The sequence below is a fragment of the Hemitrygon akajei genome, chromosome 22 (assembly GCF_048418815.1).
Source record: "Hemitrygon akajei chromosome 22, sHemAka1.3, whole genome shotgun sequence".
Classification (NCBI taxonomy): domain Eukaryota; kingdom Metazoa; phylum Chordata; class Chondrichthyes; order Myliobatiformes; family Dasyatidae; genus Hemitrygon; species Hemitrygon akajei.
The window spans coordinates 52,022,154-52,041,693 of NC_133145.1; the positions used below are offsets into that span (position 1 = coordinate 52,022,154).

At 41.5% G+C, this 19,540-nt stretch overlaps 1 protein-coding gene across 7 annotated transcripts in view; it reads right to left on the bottom strand.

Moving 5' to 3' along the window:
- Positions 1-1,550: 1,550 nt before the first annotated feature.
- LOC140714723 (inward rectifier potassium channel 16-like) overlaps positions 1,551-19,540 on the bottom strand; it is a 181,937-nt gene continuing 163,947 nt past the window's right edge. For 5 of the 7 annotated variants that reach the window (XM_073026226.1, XM_073026227.1, XM_073026229.1 and 2 more), the window contains 2 exons: positions 10,171-13,194; positions 1,551-3,684 (listed from right to left, as the gene is read on the bottom strand). In XM_073026226.1, coding sequence (XP_072882327.1) covers positions 11,850-13,067 — 1,218 coding nt within the window. In that variant the 5' untranslated portion in view covers positions 13,068-13,194 and the 3' untranslated portion in view covers positions 1,551-3,684; positions 10,171-11,849. Of the gene's footprint in view, positions 3,685-10,170; positions 13,195-15,174; positions 15,272-19,540 lie in introns of all 7 variants that reach the window. The other 2 variants (XM_073026230.1, XM_073026231.1) reach the window with 1 other exon arrangement.

A 19,540-nucleotide genomic window follows, 5' to 3' on the forward strand; every position in this document is an offset into this window, starting at 1 on the left:
AGGAAGTTTATGTGTGATGTATAGTGAAGTTTGTTTTGAACAATTCACAACATTCATGCAATGTTCCCATGGATGCTGAATTGGTGAGATACACTAATATGTTATCACAATCTTATCACTGTCTGTGGGAGCTTGTTGTGCATAATGCAACAATCACCTCTACTTCAAGAGTACTATTTGATGTTAAATCCCACAAAGGAACAATAAAATGTGTGATGATGGCGGGGGGGGGGGGGGGGGGTGGGGTGAGTGTTGGGTGTGGGAATGATAATGATCTATAGAGAATTTGGTAATGTGGGCAGGAACTGTGAAAATTACCATTGTTGCTATCTCAATGCAGTAAAGTACACTGTGTTGTTTTACGGAGTTAAAAATCTCCATATAAAATCAAATTGCTGTATGACCATCAATGTTATAGGGAATTCCAGTGCTTCACAACCCTCTTTGTAATGAACTTTCTCCTGCTTGCTGTAATTGACCTCTTGTGTTTAATCTAGTGTCAATGGAACCTTGTTATTGGAAACAATCTGCTTCTATCTAGCCTGACCCATCCTTTCATTATTCAATCATTGTCCAGAACTCTGTATTGTTCTTAAAAAGAAAGGCCTGGTTTTTCAGGTCTTCCTTCATACTTGTTACCACATTCCCAACATTCTCTCTCATCTCAGAGAGTCTATGTTCTTTCCCCAATGTAGAATTAAAATATGGTTCCATTAGTGTAATTGTTTCTTGGCTTCCAACAGTTGCAACTCATCTGCTAGACTCTGTATATGCACTCAGTATATATATTGAGTGTATGACCGTCATCCTCTGCTGCTGTAGCACATCCACTTCAAGTTTTGATGTGTTGTGCATATAGGGATGCTTTTCTCCTCACCTTCCTGTCAGCTTGAACCAGTCTGGCCATTTCTCCTCTGACCTCTCTCATTAACAAGGCATTTTCACCCACAGAACAGCAACTCACTGGATGATTATCACAACAACAACTACACAAAGTTACTAATGTGATGACATGAATCAACACTGTTCAAAGCAAAATAAATAATAATTTGGAAAGGGTGGGAAAAACAAATAGTAACATTTGTGGAATTGGTTACCAACATTCCTATTTCCAAGATCAAAAGTAAGTTATACTTTACTATTAGTTGCATTGCAAGTTTACAGAAAATGTTGAACAGATGTTTTAAATGCAATTTTGGCATTGTGTCATAGACAGATATATATATTACGTTCCTTTCTTTTGTCTTCAAATGGTCAACTCTAACCTGAATTTGCCAAAAGTAGCAATGAATCCACTGGTTTGAACTAGATCTCCTAATCTGGCCTTCCCACTTTTTTTTAAACAATCATGCCTGGATTTCTTTAAGGGAAGCAGCAGAACAGAGCGTTTTAACAAATCAGCCCAAGAGGCTTGTGAATTGGGTATGATTTTTGCCATAAAAAGCTATGGATCTACTAAAAACTTAGTTATACTATAAACAATCAATTGATATGTGGTGTGGATATGACACATTGAAGACTGAAGACTTTAATCAGCACAGTAGTCCAGCTAGATTTCTTTATTCTTTATTTGGGTAATTATCACAATGTCCAATTTAAATCATCATTGAAAGACATATTCATCAGTAGTTTGTCTTTCATTCTTCACTGATAGAAAGCAGTACACAATGCATTCTATTCTCGTTATATGTTATTATCAGGTCAGCTTACTAAATTAAAAATGGGAGTTTATAATTCCTAATCACAAGAGATTCTGCAGATGCACGAAATCTAGAGCAACTCTTTTTTCCCTTTATAATTCCTTTATCAATGGGAAAATTCAGTTTTCCAATGGTCAAGTTCCACAATGTAGATATCAAAGCAGGACACAGATGGACAGAAATAAAAAGAGAACATTCTGGTGAAGGGTCTGTTATTAACTTGTTTCTCTTCCCACCTATACTGTCGGACCAGCATAGTTTCCAACATTTCTTCTGTTAATTTTCCAGAATTTTGTTATCTGCTGTTTTTTCTTCTTAATTTTCATAAATAAACAGGCAATAGGTAGCATTTTCCATTCCGTGGCAGATTTGACTGAGAAGTGCGGTTAGCGTTATCTAAGTCAGGAATGCAACATTTCCCATCCCCACACATTGCTGAGCTTAATTGAACTTAATTGCCAAATTAGTTGAAGGTTTTTGCAATTACTCCATGGCTACAAAACTGAGGCAATCTAAATACCTTTCATGTAAGATCTTTATAATCAACAGATGTTAACCTATCAGTTTGAGTCTGTTGAACGCAGAAGTAAACACACTTGTCTAGACTACCACATTTTTATCTCCAGTAAGGTTCGTTGTAATTGGTGAGAGTATTTCAATAACCTTTATTGCTCTTTCTTAGCAGGTGTCTGGCAACCAGCTTGGAAATACCAGCAAGAGGAGCGAGTTAAGGAATTCATGGCACAACCATTATGGGCTTCAAATTCATGATGTCATCATCATGACATGAAACTCACATGGAGAACTGGTTGTGGACTTCACTACAATTTGGTGCTGGGAATGCACGTTGGGCAGAAAAAAAAATCATATCTTTTCACTCACAAAATGCTGGTGGAAAGCAGGAGGCCAGGCAGCATAGATACCTGGTTGTGACAAAACAACCAATTTCAGTTAGACAGTTACAATAAACCTGATTCTGAATCTGATTCATGGCACATTAAGGAGATGTGGAGTCACGGGGAGACACAGCACGGCAGTGGAGAATTTAGCCTATTGAGGCTGGTCTGCCCATCATCACACTTTTATACTAACCCTCCATATGGATGTGCCAGAAACTCTTTTCAAACCTGTCATGGAAGTGGCCACTGTGTGAATAAAGGGTGGATGTACTCCAAGCCTCAATGATGAAGCATAACATTCTCACTGACACCCGGGAATCTCTGACCCATGACCATTCAAAGCAGGGCACCAGCATTCAGGATAGTGCAGGAAACTACAAGCCCGTGCACTGGGACACAAGGGGTGCCTTGCCTAAGTGATGGGAAGGGGTGTACTGTCTCACCTCCAACCCCAATCAATTAAAGCAATCCTACATATTAATCCATTTTTGTTATTCTCCACATTCACAACAGCTCCTGCCCAAATTCTCTCCACTAGGGGAGATTTATTATGACCAATCAATCTATGAGGATACTGGAACACAAAGAGAACATGCAAAGTCCACGTTGACAAGATTCAATGTTACAATTAAACCCAAGTTTCTGGTGCTGTGATGCACCACCTCAGGTAGCTGTTGTGCCTCTCGACCATCGCATTTTATGTGTATTCAAGTGCATGGGCAGGCTTCTCCCATACTGACGTACCTGTAACAACTGAGGGTAATCAGTTAGTACTAAGGAAGTCTCCATTTTATGCAGCTAGCATGGTATCATTGCAGTTCGCCCAGCACTTTACAGTGCCAGAGATTAGGGTTCAATTCCCGTTGCTGTCTCTATGGAGTTTGTACATTATCCCCGTGGCCGTGTTGGTGTCCTCGGGATGCTCCATTTTCCTCCCATGTTCCAAAGGTGCCTGGATTGGTGTTAGTAAATTGTGGGCAAGCAAATCCTTGGACTGTGTTGTTCACCGATGCAAGCTACTATCAGGATCCTGAGGACACACACGCCAATGTTTCAGCAACAGCTTATCCTCTTCTAGCAGATTTCTGAAAGGAAAATAGATAGATAGATAGATACTTTATTCATCCCCATGGGGAAATTCAACATTTTTTCCAATGTCCCATACACTTGTTGTAGCAAAAACTCATTACATACAATACTTAACTCAGTAATAATATGATATGCATCTAAATCACTAACTCAAAAAGCATTAATACTAGCTTTAAAAAAGTTCTTAAGTCCTGGCAGTTGAATTGTAAAGCCTAATGGCATTGGGGAGTATTGACCTCTTCATCCTGTCTGAGGAGCATTGCATCGACAGTAACCTGTCGCTGAAACTGCTTCTCTGTCTCTGGATGGTGCTATGTAGAGGATGTTCAGGGTTTTCCATAATTGACCGTAGCCTACTCAGCGCCCTTCGCTCAGCTACCGATGTTAAACTCTCCAGTACTTTGCCCACGACAGAGCCCGCCTTCCTTATCAGCTTATTAAGACATGAGGCGTCCTTCTTCTTAATGCTTCCTCCCCAACACGCCACCACAAAGAAGAGGGCGCTCTCAACAACTGACCTATAGAACATCTTCAGCATCTCACTGCAGACATTGAATGACGCCAACCTTCTAAGGAAGTACAGTCGACTCTGTGCCTTCCTGCACAAGGCATCTGTGTTGGCAGTTGAACCCATGTGCACTACAAGTGCTTTTATTCCTCTCTTTTTGCACATTTATTTAATTTAATTTTACTATACCTCTAATAATTTATAGTTTTATTATTATTATGTATTGCAATTTACTGCTGCCACAAAACAACAAATTTCATGACATATGCCACTGATATTAAACTTGATTCTAATTCTGATTCTGACTCTAAGCATTTCCCAAAGTATAATGTAAATTTATTATCAAAGTCCATTTATGCCACCATATACAACTCTGAGATTCTTGTGGTCATTTTCACTAAATCCAAGGACCACAACAGAATCAGTAACAATAGTCATAATAGAATCTAACAGGACAGATGAGCAAACAATGTGCAAAAGACAACACATTGAGCAAATACAAAAAAAAAGTAATAAATAAGGAATAAATAGTGTATAAGATGATGAGAGGCATTGATCATGTGGATAGTCAGAGACTTTTTCCCGAGGCTGAGGTGGCCAGCATGAGAGGGCACAGTTTTCAGGTGCTTGGGAGGAGGTACAGAGAAGGTGTCAGGGGTAAGTTCTTTAACACAGAAGGTGGTGAGTGCGTGGAATGGGCTGCCAGCAACAATGGTGGAGGCGGATACGATAGGGTCTTTTAAGAGACTCCTGGACAGGTACAGGGAGCTCAGAAAAATAGAGGACTATGGGTAAGCCTAGGTAATTTCTAAGGTAAGGACAGGTTCGGCACAGCTTTGTGGGCCGAAGGGCCTGTATTGTGCTGTAGATTTTCTATTTTTCTATGTTTCTAGAACATGAAATGAAGAGTATTTGAAAGTGAGTCCACACGCTGTGAGAACAGTTCAGTTATGGAGCAAGTAAAATTGAGTGAAGTGATCCCCTTTGCTTCAAGAGCCTGATGGTTGAGGGGTAATAATTGTTCCTGAACCTGATGGTGTGAGTCCTGAAGTTCCTGTACCTTCTTCCTGATGGCAACAGCAAGAAAAGAGCGTGACCTGGGTGGTTATAAGAGCATAACTTGAGCATAACCAGATGAAGGATACAGCCCACTCACAAAAACAATCTACTTTTTTGTTGGATTTTCCATTCAAGGGCATTGGTGTTTCCATACCAGGCTGTGATACAACCAGGCGATATACTCTCCAACACGTCTGTAGAAGTTTGTCCAAGTTTTAGTTGTCATGCTGATTCTTCACAAACTTCTAAGGAGTTTGAGGTGCTGGCGTGCTTTCCTCATAATTGCACTAATGTGCTGGGGCCAGTAACAACAAAAGCAAGTCTCTGGCCTCTCTTTAAACGTCTATATTAAATGGAGCCTTCCTTACTATGAATGAATGAACCTCGGTTGTTACGGGTGTGTCAGTGTGAGAAAAGCCTGCTCATGAATTTGAATACATTTTGCATCCAGACGTGTGTCATAAAAAACCAAATGAGGCAGTCGGATGAGTTGTCTTACTTGCTAAATGGTCAGATCTTGTGATCTCATTCTAACCTTCACTATTCGCACAAACCATTCTGCAGTTGTTGGAAATCCTGAGCAACTAACATAAAAAGCTGGAGGGACTCAGCAGGTCAGGCAGCATCTACGGAGGGGGAACATCAACCGTTTATTCCCTGCCTTAGTTGCTACCTGACTTGCTGAGTTCATCCAGCATTTTGAGTGTGTTGCATTTGGCATTCCCTCAAGATTGAGAATGACTTCCTTGCACGACAGTTTTGCAGGTTCCTCTGTAGCTAATGAGGTCCATGTGAGAACTTCATCAATGAGACTGAGAGCACATCCACCTTCTATTTACACAGTGGTCACTTACATGAAAACTCAGAAGTTTGTCAGTTTCTGGAGACTCACATAAGATGCTGGAGGAACTCAGCAGGCCAGGCAGCATCTATGGAAAAAAGTACAGTCGACATTTCGGACTGAAGCACTTCGGCAGGACCCAGATCTATACTTTCTTCCATAGATGCTGAGTTACTCCAGCATTTTGTGTCCGTTGCTCAGATTTCAGCATCTGCAGATTTTCTCTAGTTTCTGGAGACTGATGTTCAGCATGAGAATAACGTGGACTACCCATTGTCACCAAGTATAATTCCTGATGAACAATCTCAGACCAAAATGTTGACTGACTTTTCCTCTCCATAGATCCAGGATCCCATAGACCCCTTGCTTATTGGTATGGGTCCATGGCATAAAAAGACTGGGAACACTTGCCATGGATGCAGTGTGACCTGTTGAGTTACTCCAGCATTTTGTGTATGCTACTCTCACCTCTAATCCAGGTAAATCCTCTCTAAACTTCTACATCTTTCCTATACTTTAGCAACCAGAACAGAACACAATATTCTAAATGTCGTCTAACCAGGGTTTTGTGCAGCAGTACCTCCTGGTTTTTGAACTAAGTCCCCTGACTAATAAAGGCCAGCAAATCATATGTCTTCTTAACAGCCCAATCAGCCTGTGCAACAACATATTGGAATAGTTAAAACACTGAATATTTTGGAGCCAAGAACATGTGCTTTGTGAATAGTGGCTTTCGTTGGCTGACTGTCACCTCACTCTCCAAGGAACTCTGCTCATATTGGAAGAGTGCTGTCCCAGCTGACAGAGCGAGTAATGTAATTGTCATTTGCTAGATCTGCATCTCAAGTACTTATATTTTTCTGAACTGAGGTAAGAAAAGTACAGAACACGATATAGGCTGAAACTTTGATGTTGAGTCAGATAAGCAAATTTCTACAGATGTACGGTGGAGTGCATTTTGAATGGTTGCATCACCAGCTGGTATAGAGTTTTCAGAGGGTTGTGGACACAGCCAGTTCTATCAACAGCACAAGCCTTCCCACCATCAAGGATATCTTCAAATGGCAACACCTCAAGAAGGTGGCATCCATCATGAAGGACGCTCACAATCCAGGATATGCCCTCTTCTTATTACTACCATCAGAGAGGAGATAAAGGAGCCTTAAGACCCACGCTCAATACTTTAGGAACAGCTTCCTCCCCTCTACCATCAAATTCCTGAATGGTCCAATAACTCTTGAATACTGCTTGATGATTCCTCTTTTGCATTATTTGTTTATTTTCTATTGTACCTAATAGTGAGTTGTTATGCCTGCACAGTCCAGCTGCCACAAGGCAACAAGTTTCTCCACTTATGTCAGCAACAATAAACATGATTCTGATGTGAATACAAGAGTTTTTGCAGAGGCTGGAAATCCAGAAGCAAGAGCCACAAAATGCTGGAGGAACTCAGCAGGCAAGGCATAATCCACGGAAAGGAGGCTGAGACCAATCATCAGGCTCTGTGCCTTATCAGAGTCAGAACCAGGATGTCTGAGGAGAAGAGTGCATGGTGTTAGAGAAACCGCAAATCGATAGCAGAGTCTGAGTTGCTGACCAAATTGTTTGCAATGCAGCGACAGCAGACTAGGTAGCACTGTTGCAGCCTGTGCCAAATTAAAAGTAGATTTGCTCCAACTCATTTCCTAAGTGCCACAGACAGTATTAAAACAAGCAATACACTGAAAGTACATGGGGAGGGGGTGGACCTGTAATATAGTGAACATGGTCATAGAGGAAAAAATAATTCTGACTATGAGACTACGTCAGATGCTGTCACAGGGGGAGATTCATCTTTGGTCAGAAGAGCTGGGATTGGCACAGATCGTCAAAAAAGAAGCCTCCACTGTAAGGTACCACCACCATCCGGGCCACGTTCTCTTCATACTGCTACCATCGGGAAGGAGGTAGAGGAGCCTTAACTCCCCATCACTAGGTTCAGAAACAGTTATTACCTTTCAACTAGCAAGCTCCTGATCCAGCACTGATAACTTCACTCACCTCAACACTGAACTGATCATTGAACTCAACCAATTGACTCACTTTCAAGGACTCTACAATTCACGTTCTCAGTAATATTTATTTATTGTTCTTATTTGTTTATCTTCACACTTGCACAATTTGTTTTTTGTATATTGGAGCTTGTCAGTCTTTGTGTGTAGTTTTTCACTGATTCTATTCTATTTCTTTGTTCTGCTGTGGATGCCTGCAAGAAGAGTGGGGCAGGCACGGTAGCATAGTGGTTAGCACACTCGGGTTCAATCCCCGCCACCGCCTGTAAGGAGTTTGTGCGTTCTCTCTGTATCCTCCGGGTGCTCGGGTTTCCTTCCAGAGTCCAAAGATATCCTGGTTGGTAGGTTAATTAGTCATTGTAAATTGCCCCCTTATAATGCTAGGATTAAATCCCAATGGTTCGAAGGGTCAGAAGGGCCTACTCTGGGCTGTTCCTCAATAAACAAATAAACAAAATTAATCTCAGGGATGTATATGGTGACATACGTACTTCGATAATAAATTTACTTTGAACTTTAAACTTTGACCAAAAATGTCAGTGTGACCAGATGCTCTACAACTGAAAGGCTCCATATATAGGAGTACTAACTTCCCCCGGAACTAATCACTAAACACTTGAATTGATGGCCTCAATGAACCAAATGTCACGGTGCTGAATATAACGGGCCGCACAGATACTTGCTGGCACTGAGTGCTGTTGACCAAAGATTTCCTGCCCCACTGTGTCACACAACTTGGTAATCCATCAATATATTCTTGCTATTAATATATCCGATTGCAAGTAAATCAGAATTTACAAGGTCATGTTGAACTAATAAACTGCCCCTCTAGTCCTTTAAAATTACAATTTATTCATTACTGGTAAAATGTGGATTTCAGTTGTAAGGCTTCCTGTTACTTAACAATAGTTAACTAGATTTTAATAGATAGTTAATAGATTCACTTTCACAAAGCAGTGAGTATGGAAGGAGGATCATTAACAGGAATTTACCCTGCTCCCACCTTTTTATTCTGGCTTGGTGTGAGACTTTGTCTTGTCATGAGGTTCAGTGAAGGAATCAACAATAGCTTGAAGCTCACACACACTAACCCCTGCACACTGTATCTCAAAGAACAAAAATAATTAATTTGGTTCTGGAGTAAAGGAGTGAAGATTAAACAGTTTCCCACTCATTCAATGGTTCAAAATGTTCAAAGGTTCATTTTATCCTCGAAGTGTGTACGCAGAATACAATGCTGAGATTCATCTTCTCCAGATAGCCATAAAATACAGGAAAACCATGAAAGTCATTGATTAGCTTCACTACAGAAGGGACTTATTTGGCAGTGAAGTGCATTATTGCAAAGAGGAGGCTTGAGAAACTATTTGGTGCAATGATTTAACCTTGCTTGACCCAACTAGTTTAGATGTGTGGTGAATTAAATGATGAGGATTATAGTTTGTGTGACACATCAAGGAAGATGGAGGATGGTAAGGAATGCCTTGAGCCATCCAAATTTAAGATGGCTCCTCCATACTCTTTAAACCACAGCCATGCCCAGCAGCTCATGGGAACCAAGAGGAAGACATCCAGGATACCCTGTTCGGGGTAGGGGGTGGATAAAAGCAGTTTATAGGGGTTTGGCCAAAAGCATCCTATCCAGGGTGAAAAGACTGCCTGTGGGCAAAACTGGACTTGCTTAACAAAGCTGAAGACCTTTGTGAGGTCAGGGATGGTTGTATACAAAAGTTCATGTGGTTATTTACACTTTTTGAGTTGATGTACAGTGAATATCATGTCCATTTTGATCCTTAATTTGAAGGATCTATATTGCAACTCTAAGAGGAGATCTGTAGGAAAAGAGAGGACCTGGTGAAGAGAATTTCCTTGCCCTAGTCAACAAGTATTGTAATTATCCCAATCAGATTTGTCACTCTTCTTGAAGACAGTTATAATTAACACATCACTAAAGTCTTTACATTAGTCTCCCGTTCTCACATGAAGAAAATGTTGCCATGAACTCATGCTGGAAATGGTTTACCTGCAGGGATTAAGTCTGTTCTGAAGACTTTATTGTTTTCCAGATGATGGTTGGCCAACCTCTTGGCATGTTGGGATAGAGGCACGGTAGGAGAACATAACTTGCCAAGGAGTGGAACTAAGAACACCCGTGTCAGGGACAAAGTTTAGTTTGAGATCTTCCTTGTGGTGGAACTTCACTGTCTCATCGTTCCACAGTTTTCCTTCTTTCTTAGGTTTTAGTATGTAAGTGTCCAAGATGTTTGGGCCATAGGTTACCATGACAATACACAGGAATCCAATGTGTCCTGTGGCTGCCTGATTCCCTGTGTTCATTCTGACTGTTATGCTTCCTTGATTACCTTTCTTTTGGACTTTTACTTCCAGATGCTTGTAGACAAATATATGTGTAATAATGGTGTCCCTTGTCTAGAGTATGGTATTTTCCTTGTTTCTTAGCTCTTGTATCTCCTGGTCATTTTCATCAAACCAGTCCTGATATTGACAGCTGAAGAAGTCCCAAGTACGTTCACAGGTGATATTAAGAGTGGTCTTCTGGGTAGAGGCCAGGTATTGTGTAGACTCTGCAGGTATGGCTGGTTGGGAATTGTCAATTGTTAATTGCTGCTAATTGTTAATTAAATATAGCTTTCCATGTGGTTTCTTTACTCCTTGAAGTGATCTTTCCATTTCTGATGCTATTTCCATTTTAGGGGCACATATTTTTATGTATTAATACGCCCAATGTAAACTTATGTATTTACACAAGAACTGTTAGCATGATTTAAGATTATGGGGGAGTGAGGGGTGTGGAATGCATTGGGTAGTTTGGAGCACAGAGAGCCACCTTAAATGAGTAGACACAAAGGATTGCAGATGTCAGAATCTACAGCAAGAAACGATCTTCTGGAGAAGGGACTCAGTGGGTTGAGCAGCTTCTGTGAGGGAAAGAAATCGGCAAAGTTTTGAAAGCCTGCTTGAGGACCTGAACTCTGTATCACTGTGAGAGGTGTTGATGGAACTATTAGGTGTCACAGAAACCTGAATGATCTAGGCCTTATACAATTTGAAAAGTCTCTAAGATATCTGACGCTCACAAAATGCTGAAGCAATTCTGCAGTTCAGGCAGCATCGATGGAGAGGAATGAACAGTCAATGTTTTGGGACAAGACCCTTCACCGGTCCTGAAAAATCATCTGTTTATTCCTCTTCATCTATGCTGCTTGGCCTACTGAGTTCCTCCAGCATTTTGCATGTGTAACTCTGCATTTCCTGCAGAACCTGCAGAATCTCTCGTTATTAAAAAGTTTGATTATTGCTTATACCCGACCTGAGTGCAGCTATAGAATGTGTTGTGACTTCTAAACTTATTTTGTACTTTGTGCAAAGAATAGATGTTCCTTCTCCAAGCAGAGGGTATCTCCTGTGTGACGGACTATCATGGTGTTATTCTGCTGAAGAGGGTAAATTATTGGAACTGACATAGCACTGAAGACAGCTATACAAGTGTTCCCTATTCTGGTCATCATCTCTAATGGTACAGAGTGAGGAAGCTGCCTCACACCTCTCACAATGTTAATCATAAATCAGTTACAGAAATGTAAGGAGCCTAAACAGTCAGCATTGAGTCTATTTCCTAAATAAACTAAGTTCTCATTAGTCCTATCATATGCCGAAGTGAGCCCAGAATTGGGACAGGCGTTAAATCTCTGACTCCATGGAGAGGGACCTGAACACAAGTTCGGGCCTTTGGCATATGTATCGTATGGCGTTGTGCTCCTCATCATCACTGGGAATGATCGCACTCTCGCATCTTGCATCTCCGCTGTCTAAGCCAGCCACCGTGAGCACATTGACCTCACGTTCTGCTGCCGAATAGAGTGCCTTGGCACTGCAGTCAGGTGTGGCCACCTCGTGGGTTTTGTGAAACTGGGAGTAGTTAACTTTATAATGGCTTGCCTTGTCTTTCAGAATGTCATTGAAGCGGTGACCCCATAGGATCTCCAGAGGTGTGAAGGAGCTCCGAGACTGGTGGGTATTTCCGGTTGAATCCTCAGAGTAGACAAAGGTAACTATGATTTCAAAGTCATCTTCAGCCAAGTCTTTCTGGCTAAGGTTGTAGAGTGGGCTGTCTTCATTAATTTCATGTACTATGGTGACAGGACTAATGAGGATGACATTACCTGTACCTATGTCCAAGTCCTGATGTTCCATGGACAATTTGTGGTCGTCATGCTCCCTAAATCGGAGCAGTTGCGCACGGACAGTGCCTTCAATGATGTGACTCTCTCGAAGGTCTCCAATGCGCCACATCATGCAGAGTTTCCTGTTCTGCAGAGATATCACCGCGTTGTTGCTGAAGCCAATGGTCTGGGCCCTCTTCCTGGCCTTGGACATTTTGGCCACCACTGTGCCAATGATGAAGGTGTTTATCAAACAGCTCATCACCGATTGGAAAGTGACCATAGAGATGGCGAAGGGACACTCCTCAGTCACACAGCGGGATCCATAGCCGATGGTGGTTTGCGTCTCAATGGAAAAGAGGAAAGCAGTGGTGAAGCTGTGAACTTCATCCACACAGGGCGTGTGGTCTTCCTCCTTTGTCAATATGTCTCCGTGGACAACAGCCGTGATCCAGAAAATAAGACCAAAGAACAACCACGACAGGATGTAGGACAGGGAAAAGATCAGAAACATCCGCCTCCACTTTAGATCTATCAGTGTGGTGAAGATATCTGAAAAGTAGCTCTCCCATTCACCAAACGCACGCTTGAAATGGATGTTGCAGTTCCCGTCCTTGCGGAGGAATCGTCTCCTATACTTCCTCTTGTTCACCTGCATGTAACAGCCATTTTTAAAAAGCTTCTTGCGGTCTTCCTCAGAACACACTGTTTGGTAATTCAAATTGATGAAATTCATCTTAAATCCTACAGTTAAGGATGTCTGTTGATGCAATCCCAGCTGACTGCAGGGTTAACTCTTAACTTTTAACTCTTTTAGATCCACTTTTTCTACACGTTAATTGTCTTCCAGAAATGAGAGTGTCCTGGAGGAACAAGAAAATAAATGTCAGTTCAAAGTCAAACTCAACGTAGTCAAATAAATTTATTATAAAAGTTTGTACGGTACTGGGCAAAAGTCTTAGGCACCCTAGACTTTATATGGCTTCAGATTGTTTGGCCTCCACAAAGCTCTGATCTCAACATCAGGTTGGAAGTTCCCCCCTGCTTCAAAAGGGCAACAATTATTCTAGTGCCTAAGAAGAGTAGTGTGAGCTGTCTTAATGACTATCATACAGTAGCACTCACATCAACGGTGATGAAATGCTTTGAGAGGTCAGTCATGGATTCTTGCCTCAGCAAGAACCTGGACCCACTGCAATTTGCCTATTGTTCACAATAGGTCTACAACAGATACAATCCTAATGTCTCTTCACACATCCTTAGATCACCTAGACAATAGACACCTATGTCAGGATGCTGTTTGTTGACAATAGTTCAGTGTTTAACAGCATCATTCCCACAATCCTGATTGATAAGCTACAGAACCTGGGCCTCTGTACCTCCCTCTGCAATTGGATCCTTGACTTCCTGACTGGAAGATCATAATCTGTGCGGATAGTTTATAATATCTCCTCCTCACTGACGATCAACACTGGTGCACTTCAGGGGTGTGTGCTTAGCCCACTGCTCCACTCTCTAAATACCCATGACTGTGTGGCTAGACATAGCTCAAATACCATCTATAAATTTGCTGACAATACAACCATTGTTTGTAGAATGTCAAATGGAGATGAGAGGATATACAGAATCGTGAGATATCAGCTAGTTGAGTGGTGTCACAGCAACAACCTTGCATTCAATATCAGTAAGACAAAAGAGCTGATTGTGGACTTCAGTAAGGGTAAGTCAAGGGAACACGAACCAATCCTCGTGAAAGGATCAGAAGTGGAGAGACTGAGCAATTCCAAGATGCTGGGTGTCAAGATCTCAGAGAATACAACCTGATCCCAACATATTGATGCAGCTATAAAGAAGGCAAGACAGCAGCCATATTTCAATAGGAGTTTGAAGAGATTTGGTTTGTCACCTAAAACACTCAAAAACTTCTATAGATGTACTGTGGACAACATTTTGACAGGCTGCATCACTGTCTGGTATAGGGTGGGGGGGGTGGGAAGGTAATACACAGGGCCAAAAGGAGCTGCAGAAAGTCTTAAAATTAGTCAGCTCCATCTTGGATACTAGCCTCCACAGTACCCAAGACATCTTCAAGGAGCGGTGCCTCAGGAAGACAAGATCCATCATTAAGGACACCCACCACCCAGGACATGCCCTCTTCTCACTGTTACCATCAGGTAGGAGGTACAGAAGCCTGAAGACACACACTCAGCGATTCAGGAACAGCTTCTTCCCCTCTGTCATAAGATTCCTAAATGGACATTGAACCCATGAACACTACCTCACTTTTTTAATATATATAATTTGTGTTTTGTGCTATATTTAATCTATTCAATATACACATACACACTTACTGTAATTGATTTAATTTTTTTTCCTTTCTGTATTATCATGTATTGCATTGAACTGCTGCTGCTAAGTTAACAAGTGTCATGACACATGCTGGTGATAATAAACCTGATTCTGATTCTGATTTTCATCATAGAAGCTGTCTGCGATTACCTTGAATGCAACATATCGATGCAGTTATTAAGAAGGCAAGACAGCGACTATACTTTATTAGGAGTTTGAAGAGATTTGATATGGCAACAAATACACTCAAAAACTTCTGTAGATGTACCGTGGAGAGCATTCTGACAGGCTGCATCACTGTCTGGTATGGTGGTGGGGGGGGGGGGGGGAGGTGGGGAACTACTGCACAGAACCGAAAGAAGCTGCAGAGGGTCATAAATTCAGTCGGCTCCATCTTGGTTACTAGCCTACAAAGTACCCAGGACATCTTTGAAAGGCAACATCTATTATTAAGGACCTTCAACACCCAGGGCATGCTCTTTTCTCACTGTTACCATCAGGTAGGAAGTACAGAAGCCTGAAGACACACACTCAGTGATTCAGGAACAGCTTCTTCCCCTCTGCCATCCGGTTCCTAAATGGACATTGAACCTGTGAAAAATATATCACTTTTTTAATATATATTATTTCTGGGTTTTTTTGCATGATTTTTAATCTATTCTGTATGCGCTTACATATTTCATCTCGTGAAATATGCTTATCTGAGAATGAATGTCTGTGATGCTGCAAATACGGTTTTCATTGCACCAGTGCAAAGATATACTTGTGTATATGACTATAAATTCAGCTTTGAATTTTGACTTTGATTGGATCGACAATGAATGAGTATTCAACGCTAATTCTCAGAATTAGCCCACTTGTCCCTTGTCTTTTCCACCATTTGATCAATGCTAATTTATTAACCCCCTCAACCCCATTCTCCTGCCTTCTCCCTATGACCCTTGACACACTTACTAAACAAGATCCTATCAACCTCCACAGCCATCTACAGCAATGATTCTCATCGATTCACCACCCTTTGCCTGAAGAAATGTCTCCTTATCTCTGTTCTAAAGGCATGACCTTGTATTCGGAGGTTGTGGCCTCTGGTCCTAGACTCTCCCACTATTGGAAACATGTCACATCCACTTTATCCAGGCTGTTTGATATGTGATAGGTTTCAATGAGATCTTCTAAACTCCAGCATAAAGGAATGTTGGATATACAATTTCCAATATCAGTTGCTTTCATAACAGAAAGCAAATGAGCAGAATTCGTAGGGTTACTCCTAAGGGATCTGGGTATTGTCCATTTGGTTCCACTGGGATTCTGAACGAGGCACAGTTTTGTTTTAGTTTGCAGCTTGATTTGAACTTAGCTCAGATTCTCAGAGAAGTGGAATCTGAAGCTGCCCACAAACGGACTGAGGAGTCTCTGGTACTGTGCGTCGTTAGTGTGCACTGTTGCAGTTGCAAGTAGGAGTCCATCGACATGCAGGAATGCTGGTTCCTTCTAAAAAACCTCCGTAACACATCTCCAGTGGAATGATTTGCAGAATTAATGTACCTTCTAATTTCCCCCAGGCAGATTCTTTCTGACACAACATCATTTATCTCAATGAGAAGTTCCTTACAGAGCCAACTTCAGCCTCCATCTGATCCCACCACAAGTACACAATACCTCCATTTAAATGTGGATCATACCTTCTGTATAGCACACAATAACTAAAATCCCAAAACAGAAACTCGGCAAGTTCCCAATTAGAACCATGGAACTGGGCTGGAACAAATTATTTCTGAGAAAGTAAAGCTAAATTGAGGAGGTAAGTCATGAGGTCCAATTGTGAGATACTCAATACCTCAACTATATTGGCATGGTAAAATAAATTGAAATAGAAAATTAAAATGTTCTGAAGCAGAGGAGAAAGGTTCATTGAAGTTCAAAACACTGATCTTGTCTCATCAGTGGTAAGCAGCTATCTGAAGGTTTGGGACAAGGGACAGCATCATTGATAATGATCTTTATCAGCTGAGATGTCTGCTTCAGAATGCACTTAAGCATAACAAAGGCATCAGCACTTACTTAATCATTTGCTGTCTGCAGATGACAGAAGCACAGATGTTCCCAAGGACAGGTTTCACAGCATTCTTTAGTCTGAGCAGCACATTCAAAAATGTTTTGTTTTAGTCATGAAACTGGCTTTTGAGCACTATTTTATTTCATAAAAAGACCTTCCAATGAGCCCCTTTGATGGTTGTGTTATGCTTTTATATATCTGCCTGAAATAATAGACAAGATGGCATGGTTCCAGTGCCTTTAGAACAACCAGAGGAGCTGAAGACATTTAAGCAGACCTGAAAATTTCAATAGCTCCATAATACTGAGTTCAGGTTCAAAAGTGCACAGTTTATGATCGTGATGGATTCGTTAATACTAATACTGTCAACGAAGTTGTATAAGATATTGCTGAGGCTTAATTTGGAGTATTCTGTGCCATTTTGGTCACCTACCTACAGGAAAGATGTCAATAAGGTTGAAAGAGTACCGAAAAGATTTACAAGGACGTTGCCAGGACTGGAGGATTTGAGTCACAAAGAAAGATTGAATAGGCTAGAAATTTATTCCCTAGAGCATAGAAGATTGAGAGGATATTTGATAGAAATATACAAAATTATCAGTGGTGTATATAGGCTAAATGCAAGCAGGCTTTTTCCACTGAGGTTGAGGGGGACTACAACTAGAGTTCATGGGTTAAGGGTGAAAGGTGAAATGTTTAAAGGGGAACAAGAGGGGAAACTTATTCACTCCGAGGGCTGTGAGCATGTGAAATGAGCTGCCAGCGCAAGTGTTGGATGCAATTTCAATTTCGATGCTCAAGAGAAATTTGGATAGGTATATGGATGGGCATGCTATGGAGGGCTATATACCGTGCGCAGGTCAATGCGACTAGGCACGTTAAATGGTTGGGCATGGAGTGGAAGGGCCTGTTTCTGTGCTTTGGTTTTCTATGGCTCTGAGTTTCACACTCTCTCTTTCTTGGCAGTTCCTCAGGACTGAGGTACAAGAGACTGCAGGTGCCAGGGTAAAACACAATCTGCTCAAGAAACTCAAATCGCCAAGGAGCATCTGTTCGGGGAAAAGGAATGGTCGAGGTTTCAGTTTGAATCCCTGCATGAGGACTAAGGGACTTAAGTTCAAAGACTGATGTGCGGTAACCTTGGTCCTGGAGTGGAAGTGAAGGACGTTGATCGTAAATTCAAGAGATTGTGCAAATGCTGGAAATCTAGAGTAACATACATGGAGGAACCCAGCAAGTCAGGCCCCATCTATGGACAGGAATAAACAGACAACGTTTTGGGCTGAGACTTTTCTTTAGGATTCGGCTGATTGTTGACTGCTTATCCCTCTCCTTAGATGCTGCCTGACCTGCTGTGTTCTTCCAGCATTTTGTGTGTGAAGCAGGTTCAACTGTTTCCATTCATCCTTCAGGCAGGCTCCACTCCCACAGGAAGCTCATTGAAGGGGAGGTGAAAATTAGTGTGGTGAACAAGACTGAGGAAAACCACTCCACATTGGGATTTAGTCTTCAATTGACCTGCTAATATGAACCAGCCCTTCCAAACTACATTGGCATAGAGTTTTGTCCAGGTCTATTCTGGCTCTAGCAGTGCCCTTACTTTAAAATTCTAATACTTTCTTCTGCTTTCCCTCTATCTGTGTTATCTACAATGTTTCTACTTTCCTCAGTTCGCCCATTTCCATCTTTAATTATCCTATCATTGGTGACCATGCCTTAACCTCCATCTGCGTTCTGCCCTTCATTTTACTACCTCGTTAAGTAGGATAGTCAGTTCTCAGCACATTGGATAATCCTTAAACCACCTGTCCCAATTCCAATAAAATCATGTTAATTGAATATCTAATGTCTATAAACACAAGAGATTCCGCAGATGCTTGAACTCCAAAGTAACATTCGCAAATTACTGGAGGAACTCTGCAGGCCAGGCAACATCTATATAGAGGAACAAACAGTTGTGAGCTGTGATGAAGGATCTCGGCCCGAAATGTTGACTGCTAATTCCACTCCGTAGATGCTGCCTGACTCGCTGCATTCCTCCAGCGTTTTGTGTGTGTCGATCTGAGGTCAAATGTCAAACAAGAGTAAATCTGTAGATGCTGGAGATCGAAGGGTTTTGGTCCAAAACATCGACTGTACTCTTTTCCTAGATGCTGCCTGGCCTGCTGAGTTCCTCCAACATTTTGTGTGTGTTGCTGAGGTCCACGTCAGCTTAGTTTGGTCATGTTACCTTACAATAACTTGTCCTATAAAATATTCTACATACTTTAAGATTACCATTGAACAATACCTGTTCATACTAAAAATTTCAAATGATTTTCTAAGTTACATTCTGTGGATTTAATGGGAAAGTGTTGTGATTCCAGTGGAGAGGTCTGTGGCAGGATGATATTACAAGAGGTTACAGTGGCCCCTGGCTTTGGGGAAAAGAAGTTGGCAAATCTGATTCAACATTGCATCAAATAAAATGATAACTGCTCTTTTTTCCTAAAGATATGCTGACATCACCTTCATAATATTTAATGCTTGCACTGAAGTGAATGTGCCACAGGATGCCAAGGAATGCAACGAGAAGCTTTATTGATCCGTAAAGGACTTTATGATTTACGTGGTCCATACCAACTGTTCAAGCTCTAAGGGCAGTGATGGAATGTGAGCACTGGCATGAAGGGGCCCTTATCTTTAACTTTCCTTGGTAGAAACAATCTTGTCTGACTCCTGAGACGCTGGCATATTTATTTCAAGTGCACGCAACCTGTTAGTAATGATAACTCGTCACGCTGGGGGAAATAATGCTGAAACAT